We start from the raw sequence: 15,071 nt of genomic DNA, 5'->3' as shown, positions 1-15,071 counted from the left end.
GGACTAGTTATATCGATTTTAAATCTCAGGAACCAAAGTGAAGAGTTCTGCCAATTTCAAGGGCCATATATAATCTTGCTCTTGTAGTACTCATATCATTCTCTTATACATTTAGTTTAATGTTGAAATGAAGAGCGTCTCATGTTGATAGCGTATTAGAAATAAAATATGAAATAAAAAATAAAATCGAGATAGATTGAGAGAAGAAATTCAAATTATCATTTCCTTCTCATTATAGTGCTACTTATAAGTTTAAGATTTACATAAAAAGTGTTCTAACTAGTTACATCTTACATATTCACGTAAAAGTGAACAACCAAATACTAAATATAATATTTACAAGAGATAAAAAGTAAATAATAAATAAATAAATAGCTATGAAAAAGGTAATTGCTTCCCTCCATATCTATATCCGAACCAAATTCCCTCCTTCTTTCCTTTCCCTCGTTTTCTGCTCTCTCTCTCTCTCTCTCTCACCCCTCCCTCCCGCTTTTTTATTTTACCAAACACAACCACCACTACCGCCGCCGCGCCGCCCCAGATCTCGCCATCTCACCCACAACTCGCCCCATCACCTCACAACTTTCCCTCAATTTCAATTTCCTATTCCATTTCCTTCAATTTCCTCCAGTTTTTCCCGATCCCGCCTTTTCTCTCTCTCCCCCTCCCCAAAAAACTAATACAAAACCTCAAAACCCACAATCGGGTCGGGTCGCTGGATGTCGGGCTCGCGGGCTCCAAACCCGCCGGCGCAACCGCCACAGCCGGTCATGCAGCAACCCTTGAAGCGGCAACTCCCCTTCTCCTCCATGAGGCCGCCGTTTTCAGCTGCTGCAGACTATCACGGCTTCCTTTCCGACCCCCGCCAAACCACTGATCAAGAAACCTACGGCATAACCGTTAAGACCCCTGTGAGTTTTTGCCTTTTTATTTATTTATTAAAATATTTATGTAATTTTTGGACTATTGTTTCGGAGATCTGCTTAATTAGTGAGTGTAATTACTAATTTAGGGGTTTTATTTTACTGAAATTAGTGATTGGAACTAGTTCTAATGCTTTGGATTTTGTTCAAATTGTCTGTTTTGACTGGGTTATCGTGTTAGTACTTGGGATTTACGTGGAATTCTAATGCTGTTAGTGTGATTGCAGTTGGGGAAGATCTAGATCATGATAGTCTTCGTCCCTGATCAACGAAGGCGGGTTTTGTAGGAAAATGAAAAGGCACATTAGGTTTTTGATAATTAAGTGGAAATGATTATCAATTTATTAGGCTAGGATATTGTATGTTGTTAGCAGGATCTTGTAATAGTAGTGCTAACTTCTGATAAAGTTGAAATGAATGTCAATCAACTCTTCTGATCTAATTTTGGAGTGGTTCTGTGGGTAACACTTTTGCTTAATAACATTTTGTTAGAAGCAGCCCAAGTGCTTTTTCCTACGTATTCACTTGGAAGTTTTGACAAAACACCTATCGATCATTTCTCAAGAAACCCCAAAGTGCTCCACTGATCCCATAAATCATGGTTGCTCATTTCTTCCAAACACTATAGAAAGTACTTTTGACACTTCCAAAAGCTATTACTAAGATCTCCAAATGCATTTTTTTCAATTTTCTGTTTTATGTTTGTCCTTGATGCAGTAAAACCAACAAACAAAAATGATAGCATTGTTAATTGAAATAATATCTGCTGCATACATGTATATCTACACACCCAACCGTAAAAAGAAAATTTTAAAGAATTTGTTTGTCACTGTCTTTTCTTGGATTTGGTATTTGTTAGACCAATCTCTCCAAACTATGTTGATGACTGAATGAAATACTACATATCAATCTCTAAATTACTGTATGTTGTTAATGTCCCAATCTTAAGCTACTATTGAGAGATTCAAGTGGTTAGCTGATGTTCTATCTTTCGTAGTAACAGTAACATGTTATGTTACATGACTACCATCAGTATTCAGGACCTTTGATCATGTGGAATCATAACTGAATGTGTGGTTTTATCTACAAAAGAAGATAATAGATCGTTTGGGAACACACATGCAAACACTCTCTCTCGTCTTTTGGTATTTGTTTCCCTTGGAGGCTTTTAAGTTAATTTTTCACGTAAAGGCCCTGCACATATCTTGGGGCATGCTTCTTAAGCATGCTGATACAGTTAGATTCTTGTTGTTGTACTGGTTGTTTGCCTTGTGATTCTTCCGCTTTAGTTATGATCAGCCTCTGTTACTGCATTCGAGTGTGAACAGCACATACAAAAGTTGTTCCAAAATAAAGTTGGCATGTTTCTTGATATACAGTGTTTATTCTATTTAATAATTATGTATTGTTCATGAATCCTTCTTGGCTGACCTACCTTCTGGGAGTTTCCTTTCAATGCCAGTGGTTGTACTGCCTAGTTTTTTGTGCGTTCTGAATTTTTTATGCAGTATAGACAAGTTGGTTCTTTGTACAAAATTTTCAAATACCGTGGTATTCTATAGAGGAAATTAATACAACAACAACAACAAAGCCTTTTCCCACTAAGTGGGGTCGGCTATATGAATCCTAGAACGCCATTGCGCTCGGTTTTGTGTCATGTCCTCCGTTAGATCCAAGTAATCAAGTCTTTTCTTAGGGTCTCTTCCAAAGTTTTCCTAGGTCTTCCTCTACCCCTTCGGCCCTGAACTTCTGTCCCGTAGTCACATTTTCGAACCGGAGCGTCAGTAGGCCTTCTTTGCACATGTCCAAACCACCGGAACCGATTTTCTCTCATATTTCCTTCAATTTTGGCTACTCCTACTTTACCTTGGATATCCTCCTTCCCAATCTTATCCTTTCTCGTGTGCCCATACATCCCACGAAGCATCCTCATCTCCGCTACACCCATTTTGTGTACGTGTTGATGCTTCACCGCCCAACATTCTGTGCCATACAACATCGTTGGCCTTATTGCCGTCCTATAAAATTTTCCCTTGAGCTTCAGTGGCCTACGACGATCACACAACACGCCGGATACACTCTTACACTTCATCCATCCAGCTTGTATTCTATGGTTGAGATCTCCATCTAATTCTCCGTTCTCTTGCAAGATAGATCCTAGGTAGCGAAAACGGTCACTTTTTGTGATCTTCGCTAGATTGCTCCGGTCATTAGTGTGGATAAGTATATAAATGGATAGAGATAGGAAAGCAAACACAAGATGTACGTGGTTCACCCAGATTGGCTACGTCCACGGAATAGAGGAGTTCTCATTAATTGTGAAGGGTTTACACAAGTACATAGGTTCAAGCTCTCCTTTAGGGAGTACAAGTGAATGATTTAGTACAAATGACATTAGGAAATATTGTGGGAAAATGATCTCGTAACCACGAAACTTCTAAGTACCGGAATGTGGTATCGCCTTGACTTTCCTTATCTGTCTCATAGGTAGATGTGGAATCTTCTCTGGAAGTACTCTTCCTCCATCCAGGGGTGGTATCTGTAACTGGTGGAGATGCACAAGGTAATGTATCAATGTCACTTGAAGCTTACTTGTAGTTTCAGGCTTGGTCAAGCGCGATACAAACCATGTAGTAGGAGTCCCCCAAGTCGCCGAGCTAGGGGATCTGCTGAAAGAGGTAACAGACAAGGTAAGCAATCAGAGCTCCGGCTGATTGTTCACATTCTCCCTATCTTGCAGGCAGCATGAAGGATAAAGAGAAGAAAAATGAGAAGAGATGATATGGGATACTTTTGCTTTTGAAGAAGTAACTTTCCACAGGCTTATTCTTGAACTGGGCTGGAGGGTTTTCTGGTTTCCTCCAAAGTATAAGGCCGACTGAAGAATTTGAGGGTCAAAACAAGTCCATCAAATCTAGAGTACGTTCGACCCTGCTGATATGGGATACTTTTGCTTTTGACAGAGTAGTGGATGTATCGGCACGTGTGCTGTTACGCTTGTCTCCACATTCTTCCTTGTATCCTTCTCACTTGCCCTATCTGTTCCTCAGGCAGATGCGGTATCTTCCTTGGAAGCATAAGATGTTGAAGATGAGTACTATAGAGGAAATTAATAAAATGTAATTTATTGAATATATGGTTTAGGAAATAAGAGAATGAATAACAATTGGTTTTCCCTTAATGGCAATGGTATTTATTTCTCTGCTGTGGCTATGTAGAGGTTAGAATTCTCTAGAGATTAGACTGGATCTATAGAATTTTGAATTTGTGATTCCTTAGGTTTATAATTTGTAGTGTGTGGTCCCCTTGAAACTTAAGTTGGTTTGAATGTTCTTGTTAACATTGAATGTAATTGGATGCTTATAATACTCATCCTCTTCATAGTTATTATTTATGTTGAATTGAGCATTAGTTTTCATGTTTGTAATTATTTATGTGATATGGTTTGTTCATTTGGTGCTAATTTTGTGTTTTGGAAAAACTGAATGGTGGGTTAGCAGCTAAAAAGGAAGAGTGATGCAGTAGATTGCGAAGCCGAATCTAGTGATAGGACAACTGCTCCTGGATACACTGACGTAGGTAACAGCCCCCTCCAGACTCCTATGTCAACCAAGGTTGGAAAGGCGAACAAAACATCAAGGCTTACAAAGTGCAGCAAATCTGGACCGCGGACTCCGGCTTCCAATGTGGGTGAGTGTTGCTAATAAAATATTTTGCCAAGGCCCTATCCACTTATTCTGAGGAAAATTTGAATTGACTTAGAAGAATGGATTAGTTGTTTGTTTTGTAAAGAATGAATTACTTGATGCTACAATAATTTACTAGAGTTGCATAGTCTATTACCAGTATCTAATCTGTATGATATTCAGGTTCTCCTTCTGGCGCTAATGTTACTCCGGCTGGTCCATGTCGTTTTGACAGCTCCCTAGGTAACAGAACAATTGACTATGTTTTTGTTAACTGATTTTCAATTATTATTTAGGCTCTTCTAGAGAAAAAAAAGTCGTACCCAGTGCACAAGGCTCCCGCTTTACGCAGGGTCTGGGAGAGGTGAATGTCGGCTAGCCTTACCCCCATTTATGGAGAGGCTGCTCCCAAGTCTCGAACCCGAGACCTATCGCTCATGGACGAAGGCACTTGCCATCGCACCAAGTGCGACCTCTAAAAAAGTCGTACCCAGTGCACAAGGCTCCCGCTTTACGCAGGGTCTGGGAGAGGTGAATGTCGGCTAGCCTTACCCCCATTTATGGAGAGGCTGCTCCCAAGTCTCGAACCCGAGACCTACCGCTCATGGGCGAAGGCACTTGCCATCGCACCAAGTGCGACCTCTAGAATAAAAATTAGGCTCTTCTAGAGAAAATTAGGTTAAAATTTTCATCAGTCATTTACTAGAATAAAAATATTACTTATTGTCTCCATGCAGGTCTCTTAACAAAGAAGTTTATCAATCTGATCAAACATGCGGAAGATGGTATTCTAGATCTCAATAAAGCTGCTGATACTTTAGAGGTGACTACTTTCCTTTCTGTTGTAATATATTCTGTGTAAATGGTCTATTAATGAGAAGTGTTCTTTTCCTGTAGGTCCAAAAGAGGCGGATATATGATATAACAAATGTTCTCGAAGGAATTGGTCTCATAGAGAAGAAGCTCAAAAATAGAATTCAGTGGAAGTAAGGGATTCATTGGCCTTGTTTCCTGAAATTTAACAGCTTTTTTCTTTCCACTTTATATTAAAAATTTGATTATCCACTGTATATTAGAAGTCAATTAAACTGATTGATTGGTTGGTTAGGGGACTTGATGTCTCGAGGACAGGAGACGTGGACGAAAATTATCCTAGTTTACAGGTACAGGAAACAGTGAACTTTTTTATTGGCATGCTTATACTTCGATGGCTCAGTCTTGGGTCAGCTTTTGACAGTTTATCTTTGTTTGCTTAGTAGTACTCATGCTGTTTGTGTTTGTATTTGTGTCATGGTTTTTTCTCTCTTCTTTTTGGATGTGTCAATCTCCAACCTCACCATCAATGTTGAGGTTGCATTGACTTTGTAAGGAAGTAAATGGCCATATAAATCTGAATTGAACAGCCCATTACTGACTGGTTCAATTTCCTATGCAAATTGCTTTCCTTTTTTACACTCCAGCATGATATCGTTACTCAACCATGACATCAGTCATGTCAATGCAGTCTGCATGTTTTGTACGGTTCCAAATTTTAGTGTAATGCATTCGAATATGAAGAAATGGCATGACGAAGCAGGATATTATGCTCTTTACTTGTTTGTTGTAGATTTCAGTCGACATGTTTTTTCCATTCCCAATTTCTGTATAATACATTCAAATATGAATGATTGATATGCCAAAGCAGGATTTGCATTTGTGATTAGAAACAGTTTGCTAGGATTTTGTTTAGTTGAGCTTGCTAGATTTCAGACCACATTTGTCCAGTTCCAATTCTGTGTCATGTATTTTAATTTGAATGACTGGCATGAAAAGGCAGGATTTGCTTTCTCACCGGAAAGAGTTTTCCAAGGCTTTTGTTTGGTTGAGCTTGCTAATTACTGTCCTGGTGGATTAAATTTATGTGAGAGCTGTTCATTGAAAGTAGCAACGAAAATAATCTTTGTGTATATCTGAAGTACTGATATACTCATTCACTATATTTTATAATTTGTCTCAGGCACAAGTTGAAAACCTATCTATTGAGGAGCGCAGATTAGATCAGCAAATAAGGTTACTTAGGCTGATGTAGCTTTTTCTTCTATTATTATTATTGTTATTATTTCTATTGCTATTAGTTTTAGTATTATTATTATTCTTTTTGCTGCTGTTGTTTTTGGTGAACTCTGGGTTGTGCTGAGGCTATTAAATTGTCCAGAGAAATGCAGGAAAGGTTGAGGGACCTGAGCGACAATGAAAGCAATAAGAAGTAAAGTTTTATCCTTTTATGTTCACCAATATTCATTTACTTTCATGGATGGTCAACATTGATCAGTTTTCAACTGTCCATTGTAATGCAATGCATGCACACACTGTCCATTGTAATGCAATGCATGCACACACTTATCTCAGTTTACCTTTTTACTCTGGTAGATGGCTTTTTGTCACCGAAGAAGACATTAAGGGCTTACCTTGCTTGCAGGTAAAACTTTGGTGTGTGCTATTCTCATCAATGCAACTGACATTGTTCTACATTCTGTATTTTCTAACAAAACGTTTTCCTTTGCGCTGTTAACCTGAATGTACGATTTATTTCTTCTGTCAGAATGAAACCTTAATAGCAATAAAAGCTCCACATGGCACCACTCTTGAAGTCCCAGATCCTGACGAGGTAGAGTTCAGGACAAAACGTTATTTCATAAAATTTCTCTACTGGCTTGCATATCATTATTATTCGATCAAAATTTTCTTTCATGTAATAGGCTGTTGACTATCCCCAAAGGAGATACAGGATGGTTTTGAGAAGCACAATGGGTCCTATAGATGTTTACCTTGTCAGGTATTGTTGCTTCATGATCGATTATGATTACTTTACGAACAACAGTGAATGTTTTCTCCTGCTTGCAAAGTAAAAAATTACGAAGAGTTTTAGTGATCTCTCTTGGTCTCTCATTGTAGTCAATTTGAGGAGAAGTTTGAGGAGATTAATGGTGTCGAAGTACCTACAAACATCGCTGCAACTTCAGGCGCTAATGAAAACCCAGCTACAACAATGGTTTCAGAGGATAGAGGGAAGGATGTTGAACTGCAGGTACCAGATGATCATACAATGTCTGCTGATCCTACGGCTGCCCAGGACTTAACCGGTGGGATTATGAAGATTGTTCCCTCAGATGTTGATGTAAGTTTGGCTTCTAAATTGATTTTACCACTGCCTATTTGAAAGATGCGATATGCTACAAAATTTTTGTTAATTGGTCGGGTTCGGTGGAGTTAGCAAGAACTGTTTTCATTTCTCTTACATAATTTTGCAAACCCGGTATTTAATGGCTAACATGTTCTAGAGTTCTAGTTTTTTAGCCAAATACTGATCTTTTATGAACTTAAATAACTTTGACTTGTAGCGTGTCAACATTTCCTGTTACCTTTGCAGAGTGATGCAGATTACTGGCTTTTATCAGATGCTGATATTAGTATCACAGACTTGTGGAGAGCAGAACGTATCCTTGTGCCCAAATATGTTATATTTCTTTTCACTTAGTTTTCTTTGTGTCTATATTTGACCGGTAAACAATTTCTTTGGGTGAATTTCTTGACCATATCAACTATAGCTGGGGTTTTGTGGAATGATTTGGGTGCACTTGATCATGATTATCTGTTGGGTAATGTCAGCACACCACCTCGGCCCCAAACTCCGCCATCCAGCTTAATTGAAGTACCTTCTACTACCAGCAACCCTACAAAGACTTGAACGTATAAGTGATTCGTTAAATGAATCTAATTGCAGATGCAGGCATGTTTTGGGAGCCTGTGATGTCCAACCATCTCCCGTATTTGTTTGACCTCGGAGGTTGGGTTGAAGGTTCGGGAAGCTGCCCAAGTGTTCCAGGAAGACCCATCGAAGGCACAAGGAACAACGTAATGGTGGGTGGAGGTGCCTGTTTCATTGTACATTAATGTAATATAGATATCTATGTGACATAGTGGCATATAAGAGGTTACAATTGTTAGTACATCCTTGTATATATTAGAGTCTAATCAGCAGGCTTTTGTTGGAGTAACCCGAGTGAAGGCTGGATATCGGCGGATAGAGAATGTTAGTATGGTCGTACGACCCCATAATCACCTCGTTATGTTTTCAATTACTCTTTATGCTGAGTTAGAATTGCTGCATTTCCGGATTCCGAATTACTTCATGACAGTTCGATTTGAAGGGTATAGTCCCCTACTCTCTCTGTAAAGCTTTGGGTTTCTTCATTGATCTCAATTTAAGATTTGAATTACTCAAGTAAAGCGTGTTCATGCGATGTTGAAGATGCCCAAACACGCGATTTGAACGCATGAGTATGCCCGGGAGTTTGATTCGTGCCTTTCTCTAAATAAAACCGAAAACTAACAAAAGTCGAACGGAGATTTTGATGTGGATTATGGCTACACAACCTAAAGTTGCAATGCAGGAACTCCAAAAAAACAAGGACCATATAGCATACAATAAGTAACTTCACCTTTTCGACTTTCTTTCAGATCCATCTGGCTACAACGGGAGTGAGAGCTACTGTCGGAGGAAACCTAATCGGAGAAGCGGCCTTGTGTGCAGCGTATGCCAAAGCGAATGTCCCAACCTTCTCTCCGGTCTTGCCATCGGACATTCCCACCTGAAAAACACCATAGAATGAAAGGTCATTCTTCCACATACAAAACGAGTCAAGTTTGCATTGGGTTCATGTGGTGATTGCTTGTACCTTTTGCAGCAAAGCTTGGACATCAACGCCGGCGCCGATGAGTTCATAACATAACGAAAACGAGATGAGGGAGAGAGTAATGGATGTGGCTAAGTATGCCCCTCCATATTTTGCTAGCAGGTTCTTGGCTTCATCTCCCTTTGACGACTTCTCTTCTCCTTCCTTTCCTTTCTCTTTTGAGCTGAATATCTGCATGTTCCCATGACATTTTTTTTTTTAGGGAACTTTAACGAAAAGCACCCGGTACTGTTCACTTTAACGAAAAACCACATTTTTACACTAAAAAGTCAATCCTGGTACTATTCACTTTACCCTTTATTTTGTCCTTATCATTAAAACTCAAAGTTTTCAAGCCCTTTTCATTAGTTTTCCTTTTTTTTTTATCATAAATTGGACTTTGTCCACTCCAAAACTTCACCACTACTTAAGCTAGCTTTAGTGATACCAACTGTTTACTACAAATTCCACTGTTTGGTGAGTGAGAAAACACTAGGGTTAGGTGAGTCAGTAAAACCTCGAGCATGTATAGAGCATTTTCACTTATTTTGGTGGATTTGGATATAGGACTAGACTTATGACAAGTACTATTCATTCAAACTATAAACTGTCATGGCAGTTAAACGGGTGTGATATTCACACACCCCTTTTTACTTCTCCCATACCTTTTTAGTTTTCGGCCGTCGGATCGGATGAATTGAAGAAGATCAACGGACATAAATTAACAAGGGGTGTGTAAGAAGTAAAAAGGGGTGTGTGGATAGCACACCCCCAGTTAAATTCACTCTCCACCCATTTTGAATAGTAACTGACATGACAATTACTATTCTCAAATGTTTTAAAAGACGAAAGTGAAGCCAAGGCATTTCTGGATAGTCTCACCTAGGCGATAGTCTCGAAACGCATGGCGATAGTCTCGAAGCGTAAGGCAATAGTCACAGTACCTAAAATTATTATAACATTATATATATATATATATATAACACTTTGTAAAACAATCAAGCAAGCCGCCAAACAATCAAATATTTGACTATTATTATTATTATTATTATTATTATTATTATTATTATTATTATCACTTCTACAATTAATATTATTATTATTATTTCTCTAGTTCACATCAGAAAGTCATAATAAACTAATAGAAACTAAGTTAGAAACATAAAATTAGCATATTTTTTTTTAAAAAAAAAATGCCCAAAATGATGTTGTTTTGAATTTGGCCTATGTTTAAAAAAAAAAAAAAAAGTTCAAACGCCCAGGTCACCTAGGTGCCTAAAGGGATAATGTTACATCCCGGGTTCGACTCCACCGTAGCACGATATTGTCCGCTTTGGGCCCTGACCACGCCCTCACAGTTTTGTTAGTTTTGTTTCTGAGAACTCACACGAGAACTTTCTAGTGGGTTATCCATACTGGGAATGCTCACGCGCGATCTCGCTTAACTTCGGAGTTCCGATGGAACCCGAAGCCAATGAGTTCCCAAAAGGCCTCGCGCTAGGTAGAGATGAGAATATACATATAAGGCTTATATGATCCACTCCCCTAGGCGATGTGGGATGTTACAATCCACCCCCCTTAGGAGCCCGACGTCCTCATGTGTCAGATACCTAGGCGTTTAGGCTAGTCTATAGCCCACTCCCACTGGGCATAAGTGTTTTCTTCATAGCCCGGTCCCAAAAATAACCTAGGCGAGTCTTAAAACTAGTTTTTAAAACACTACTATTCTCAATGATTTATTTTATTTTAATGTATAATTCAATTATTTAATAATTATTAAACAGATGAGAATAATTTAAAATAGGTGACTATGATTATGATGCATGAAGAACCAAGGAGTCTCAAGGAGATGAAGAATGAAAACCTGGAATCACTCAACCAGTGACAACAGATTCACTCGACATTGCTAATCCGCGTATTCACTCACTAGACCAAGCCAAACGCTTGATTTAGGAAGGAGAGACAACTCACTTCGATTGCACAAAGAAAATAATGTTTTTTCATTCAATGTAGTCTCCAATTCAAGGCCTTCTAGTACAATAATTATAATCTTCTACAAAATTAATAGACCTCAAGTTTCTATGACATCCTTACAACTCCCAAAATAACTTAACAAATTCCAAGGAGTCTTGAAGAGATGGGCGATAGAACTTAAGAATCACTCAGTACGAGCGAAGAGGTCTTGAAGAGACGGGTGGTATTCACTCGACAGGACCAAGCATAACACTTGATTTAAGGAGGAGAAAACAACTCACTTTGATTGCACAAGACAAATATATATAATTTTTTTTTTCATTCAATCAAGTCTCCTATTCGAGGCTTTCTAGAACAATATTAATAATCATCTACAAATTAATAGATCTCAAGTTTCTATGACATCCTTACAACTATCAAAATAACTTGACAAATGCCTATGTGACAATAATTCGAACTTAATTAAGATTTAGACTTCCAATAGGCATGGGCTGGCAATTAATAGATTATAACTACTGCAATAGATTATGCCACATGTCTGTATCTATAAAAAATATTGTTTTGTTTTCGAGTGATTTCGGTTGCTCTTGTCGTGCCAATGGGTAACGGCAACCCAACGCTCACACAAGAAAACATCTTTGGCAGTCGACCATGCAATTCTGACTTCGGCCGGAGATGCCATTTTTGTAAGCACAAACAAAATCGGAAGGTTGAAAATGAAAGATTGTACAGAGCTTTGGTGTGGGAAGAGAAAAAATGATTTAGTATATATACAAAAAGTTTACAAGTAGCCTTTGGAATTTTTATTTATTTGAATTTTTCTTGTTTTTCCTGATTTTTTTTTTCATAACTTTTTAGATTTTAAAAAATAATTATTACGGAAAATAATAAGAACCGTTGAATAAAGTAAGACAAAAATATGAGAATTTTCTAATTAAAATATTTTCTATCAATATTTTTATCCATATCTCGAATATCATCTTCTAGAAAATTCTTTAATTGTGATAGGAACACAAGTGGTACACCACTTGTTTTAATAGGAATTGTGGGAAATTTTATTTTGAAGTTATTAACTTTTTAGCACACATATCCCATCATTTGTATAATGACACGTGATGTACCATTCCGTATACCGGTCACATTGAAAAATCACTTTATCTTCTACCATATTAAATGATTTTTGCTTACGTGTCTTCTGAGATTTGGCCACGTGTTAAGTAGCTATTGTGGTGGGCCCCAATGCAACATAATTTTTTTGCTCCACTCTCTCATCACACGCCCTGTTAAAAAAATTAAAAAGCACCCATTGACGTCAGCGCCAAGGGTTGGGCTTGAACTTAGTATCGACATGGCACCAGCCATTGCAACCAAAAAAATGGATGAAGGTATGTTTTTGGGTTGGATTTGGGATCAAGCCATGTTAATTCAAGTTTTCAACATGGGTGGAAGTGCTCTAACTTTAGTGTAACCTCACCTCCCATAAAACACCAGAGCTAGCTTAGTGTTTTACAAACTACTGTCTGTATTTGCTCACCCCCTAACCCTGGTGTATCCAAACACCAAAGTAAGATCAGTGTCTAATAAACTCTAGTTCTCACCCTTTAGCCTTGGTGCTGCCTCCCTTACCCTCAAAACACATGGTTAGGTGGGTGAACAAAACCAGACTCTATAAACTCATCGAGTGACACTTATTTTATTTCAATTCGAAATAACATAACAAATAGACAAAGAAATTTAATAAGTTTTAAAGAAAATAATTGGTAGGAAGAAAAACAAGAGAGAGAGAGAGAGACGAATACCTTCCACAGACCGGCTTTGAGGCCGTATTTCTTAGTGATTTCCTCAGCTGAATCAACAGAAGATGAAGAGGCAGTTGGGGTTTTTATTTCCTCAGTTTTCTCTTTGAGTGCTCTGATTTTGAAATGTTTCTAGTAAGATTTGGACTTGGATGCTTGAACTGATGATGGACAGCTAGAAATATACGGTAGGAATAATTCTTATTATTATTCACAAACAAAAAAAGGATATATATACAACCCTAATTACATAGTCCTAATTACATAAGAAAACAAACTTTACATTCCTAAAGGAAACCTCTTATATTATCTTATGACTCACGCTAACACTCCCCCACAAGTTGGTGCATAGATATCACACATGCCCAACTTGATGAGTGAGTCATTAAACTTTCAACTACATACTGCATGAGTAAGAACATCTGCAAGTTGCTCCTCGGAAGTCACACACGGGAGAGAGACAATTTTCCCTCCGAGTTTCTCCTTGATAAAATGTATGTCAACCTCCACGTGCTTAGTCCTATCATGTTGCACTGGGTTGTCTGCTATATCTCTTGCATACTTGTTATCACAATATAATTTCATAGCATCCTTTGGCTTGAACCCAAGCTCCTAAAGAAGCTTCTGCAACCAAAGAATCTCACACAGCCCGTGTGCCATACCTTTGTACTCAGCTTTAGCTGATGATCGTGAGACCACTTTCTGCTTCTTACTACGCCAAGTAACTAAATTCCCTCCAACAAAAGTAAAATATCCAGATGTTGATCGCCTATCAGTTACATCATCAGCCCAATCTGCATCAGTAAAACCTTCAATTCTTAGATGTCCGTGTCTCCCATATAATACTCTTTTTCCCGGTGCAGACTTCAAATATGCTAAAATATGCATGACTGCGGCCATATGGTCTGTACTCGGTGAGTGCATGAACTGACTCAAACACTTACGGCATAAGCAATGTCTGGACGAGTATGAGCCAAATAAATCAGTCTTCCTACAAGTCTCTGATATCTGCCTTTATCAACCGGTACCTGATCTGGATATATGCCTAGATGATGTTTCTCAACAATAGGGGTATCTACCGGTTTACACCCTAGCATACCAGTTTCCTTCAACAAGTCCAACACATATTTACGCTGAAACAAGAAAATACCTCTGGATGAACGGGCAACTTCAACTCCCAGAAAATATTTTAAGTCTCCCAAGTTCTTCATTTCGAATTCTGCCGCAAGGTTTATCTGCAACCTTGATATTTCATCAGAGTCATCCCCTGTAATAATCATGTCATCTACATAGATAATCAAAGCAGTTACTTTACTCAATCTACACTTCACAAACAGCGTATGATCGGAATGACACTGACAATATCCATTCTTCTTCATGGCTTGTGTGAACCTGTCAAACCATGCACGAGGAGACTGCTTAAGTCCATAAAGTGACCTACGCAATCGACAAACCCCTGGATTCCTACCTGTGTCATATCCAGGCGGAAAGACCATATATACTTCTTCCTCCAAATTCCCATGAAGGAAAGCATTCTTCACATCGAACTGCTTTAGGGGCCAATCCAGGTTTGCAGTTAAAGAGATAAGTACACGTACCGTATTCATTTTGGCTACCAGAGAGAATGTCTTCTGATAGTCTACACCATATGTCTGAGTATATCCTTTTGCTACCAACCTTGTTTTGTATCTATCTATGGACCCGTCAGCCCTGTATTTGATTGTAAACACCCAGCGGCATCCAACCGGCTTCTTCCCGTTAGGTAGCTCCATTACTTCCCAGGTTTTATTTTTTTGTAGAGCCATCATTTCTTCATCCATTGCTCTCACCCACTTTGGATCTTTTAGAGCTTCCTCCACTTGAGTTGGAACTTTAATGGACTCTATGTTATTCACCAGAGCCTTGCGTTCAGGTGCAAGGTTCTTACATGATACGTAGTTGGCGATTGGATACCTCACCTTCCCTTCCGGAGAAAAC

At 38.6% G+C, this 15,071-nt stretch overlaps 2 protein-coding genes across 3 annotated transcripts; one reads left to right on the top strand and one right to left on the bottom strand.

Annotated features, from left to right (window-relative positions):
• Nucleotides 1–404: 404 nt before the first annotated feature.
• Nucleotides 405–8,826, top strand: LOC126614829 (transcription factor E2FB-like). Of its 2 annotated transcripts, none has more exons than XM_050282499.1 (14): nt 405–911; nt 4,421–4,613; nt 4,793–4,852; nt 5,347–5,432; nt 5,507–5,595; nt 5,718–5,772; nt 6,606–6,658; nt 6,804–6,854; nt 7,019–7,067; nt 7,191–7,256; nt 7,348–7,424; nt 7,544–7,766; nt 8,019–8,085; nt 8,197–8,826. In XM_050282499.1, exons 1-14 carry the CDS (start codon nt 720–722, stop codon nt 8,334–8,336), a joined length of 1,401 nt encoding a protein of 466 aa, XP_050138456.1. In that variant the 5' UTR covers nt 405–719; the 3' UTR covers nt 8,337–8,826. The 2 variants fall into 2 exon arrangements, with proteins under 2 accessions (XP_050138456.1, XP_050138457.1); XM_050282500.1 differs by having other exon boundaries at nt 406–911; nt 4,424–4,613.
• Nucleotides 8,827–8,978: 152 nt separating this feature from the next.
• LOC126617034 (uncharacterized) lies at nt 8,979–13,994 on the bottom strand. The gene is made up of 5 exons (XM_050285110.1): nt 13,757–13,994; nt 13,500–13,636; nt 13,098–13,226; nt 9,328–9,516; nt 8,979–9,240 (listed from the first exon to the last, which is right to left on the bottom strand). Exons 1-5 carry the CDS (start codon nt 13,992–13,994, stop codon nt 9,106–9,108), a joined length of 828 nt encoding a protein of 275 aa, XP_050141067.1. The 3' UTR covers nt 8,979–9,105.
• Between the last annotated feature and the right edge of the window lie 1,077 nt (nt 13,995–15,071).

The sequence above is a fragment of the Malus sylvestris genome, chromosome 3 (assembly GCF_916048215.2).
Source record: "Malus sylvestris chromosome 3, drMalSylv7.2, whole genome shotgun sequence".
Lineage (NCBI taxonomy): Eukaryota > Viridiplantae > Streptophyta > Magnoliopsida > Rosales > Rosaceae > Malus > Malus sylvestris.
This window is presented reverse-complemented; position numbering and strand designations above follow the sequence as displayed.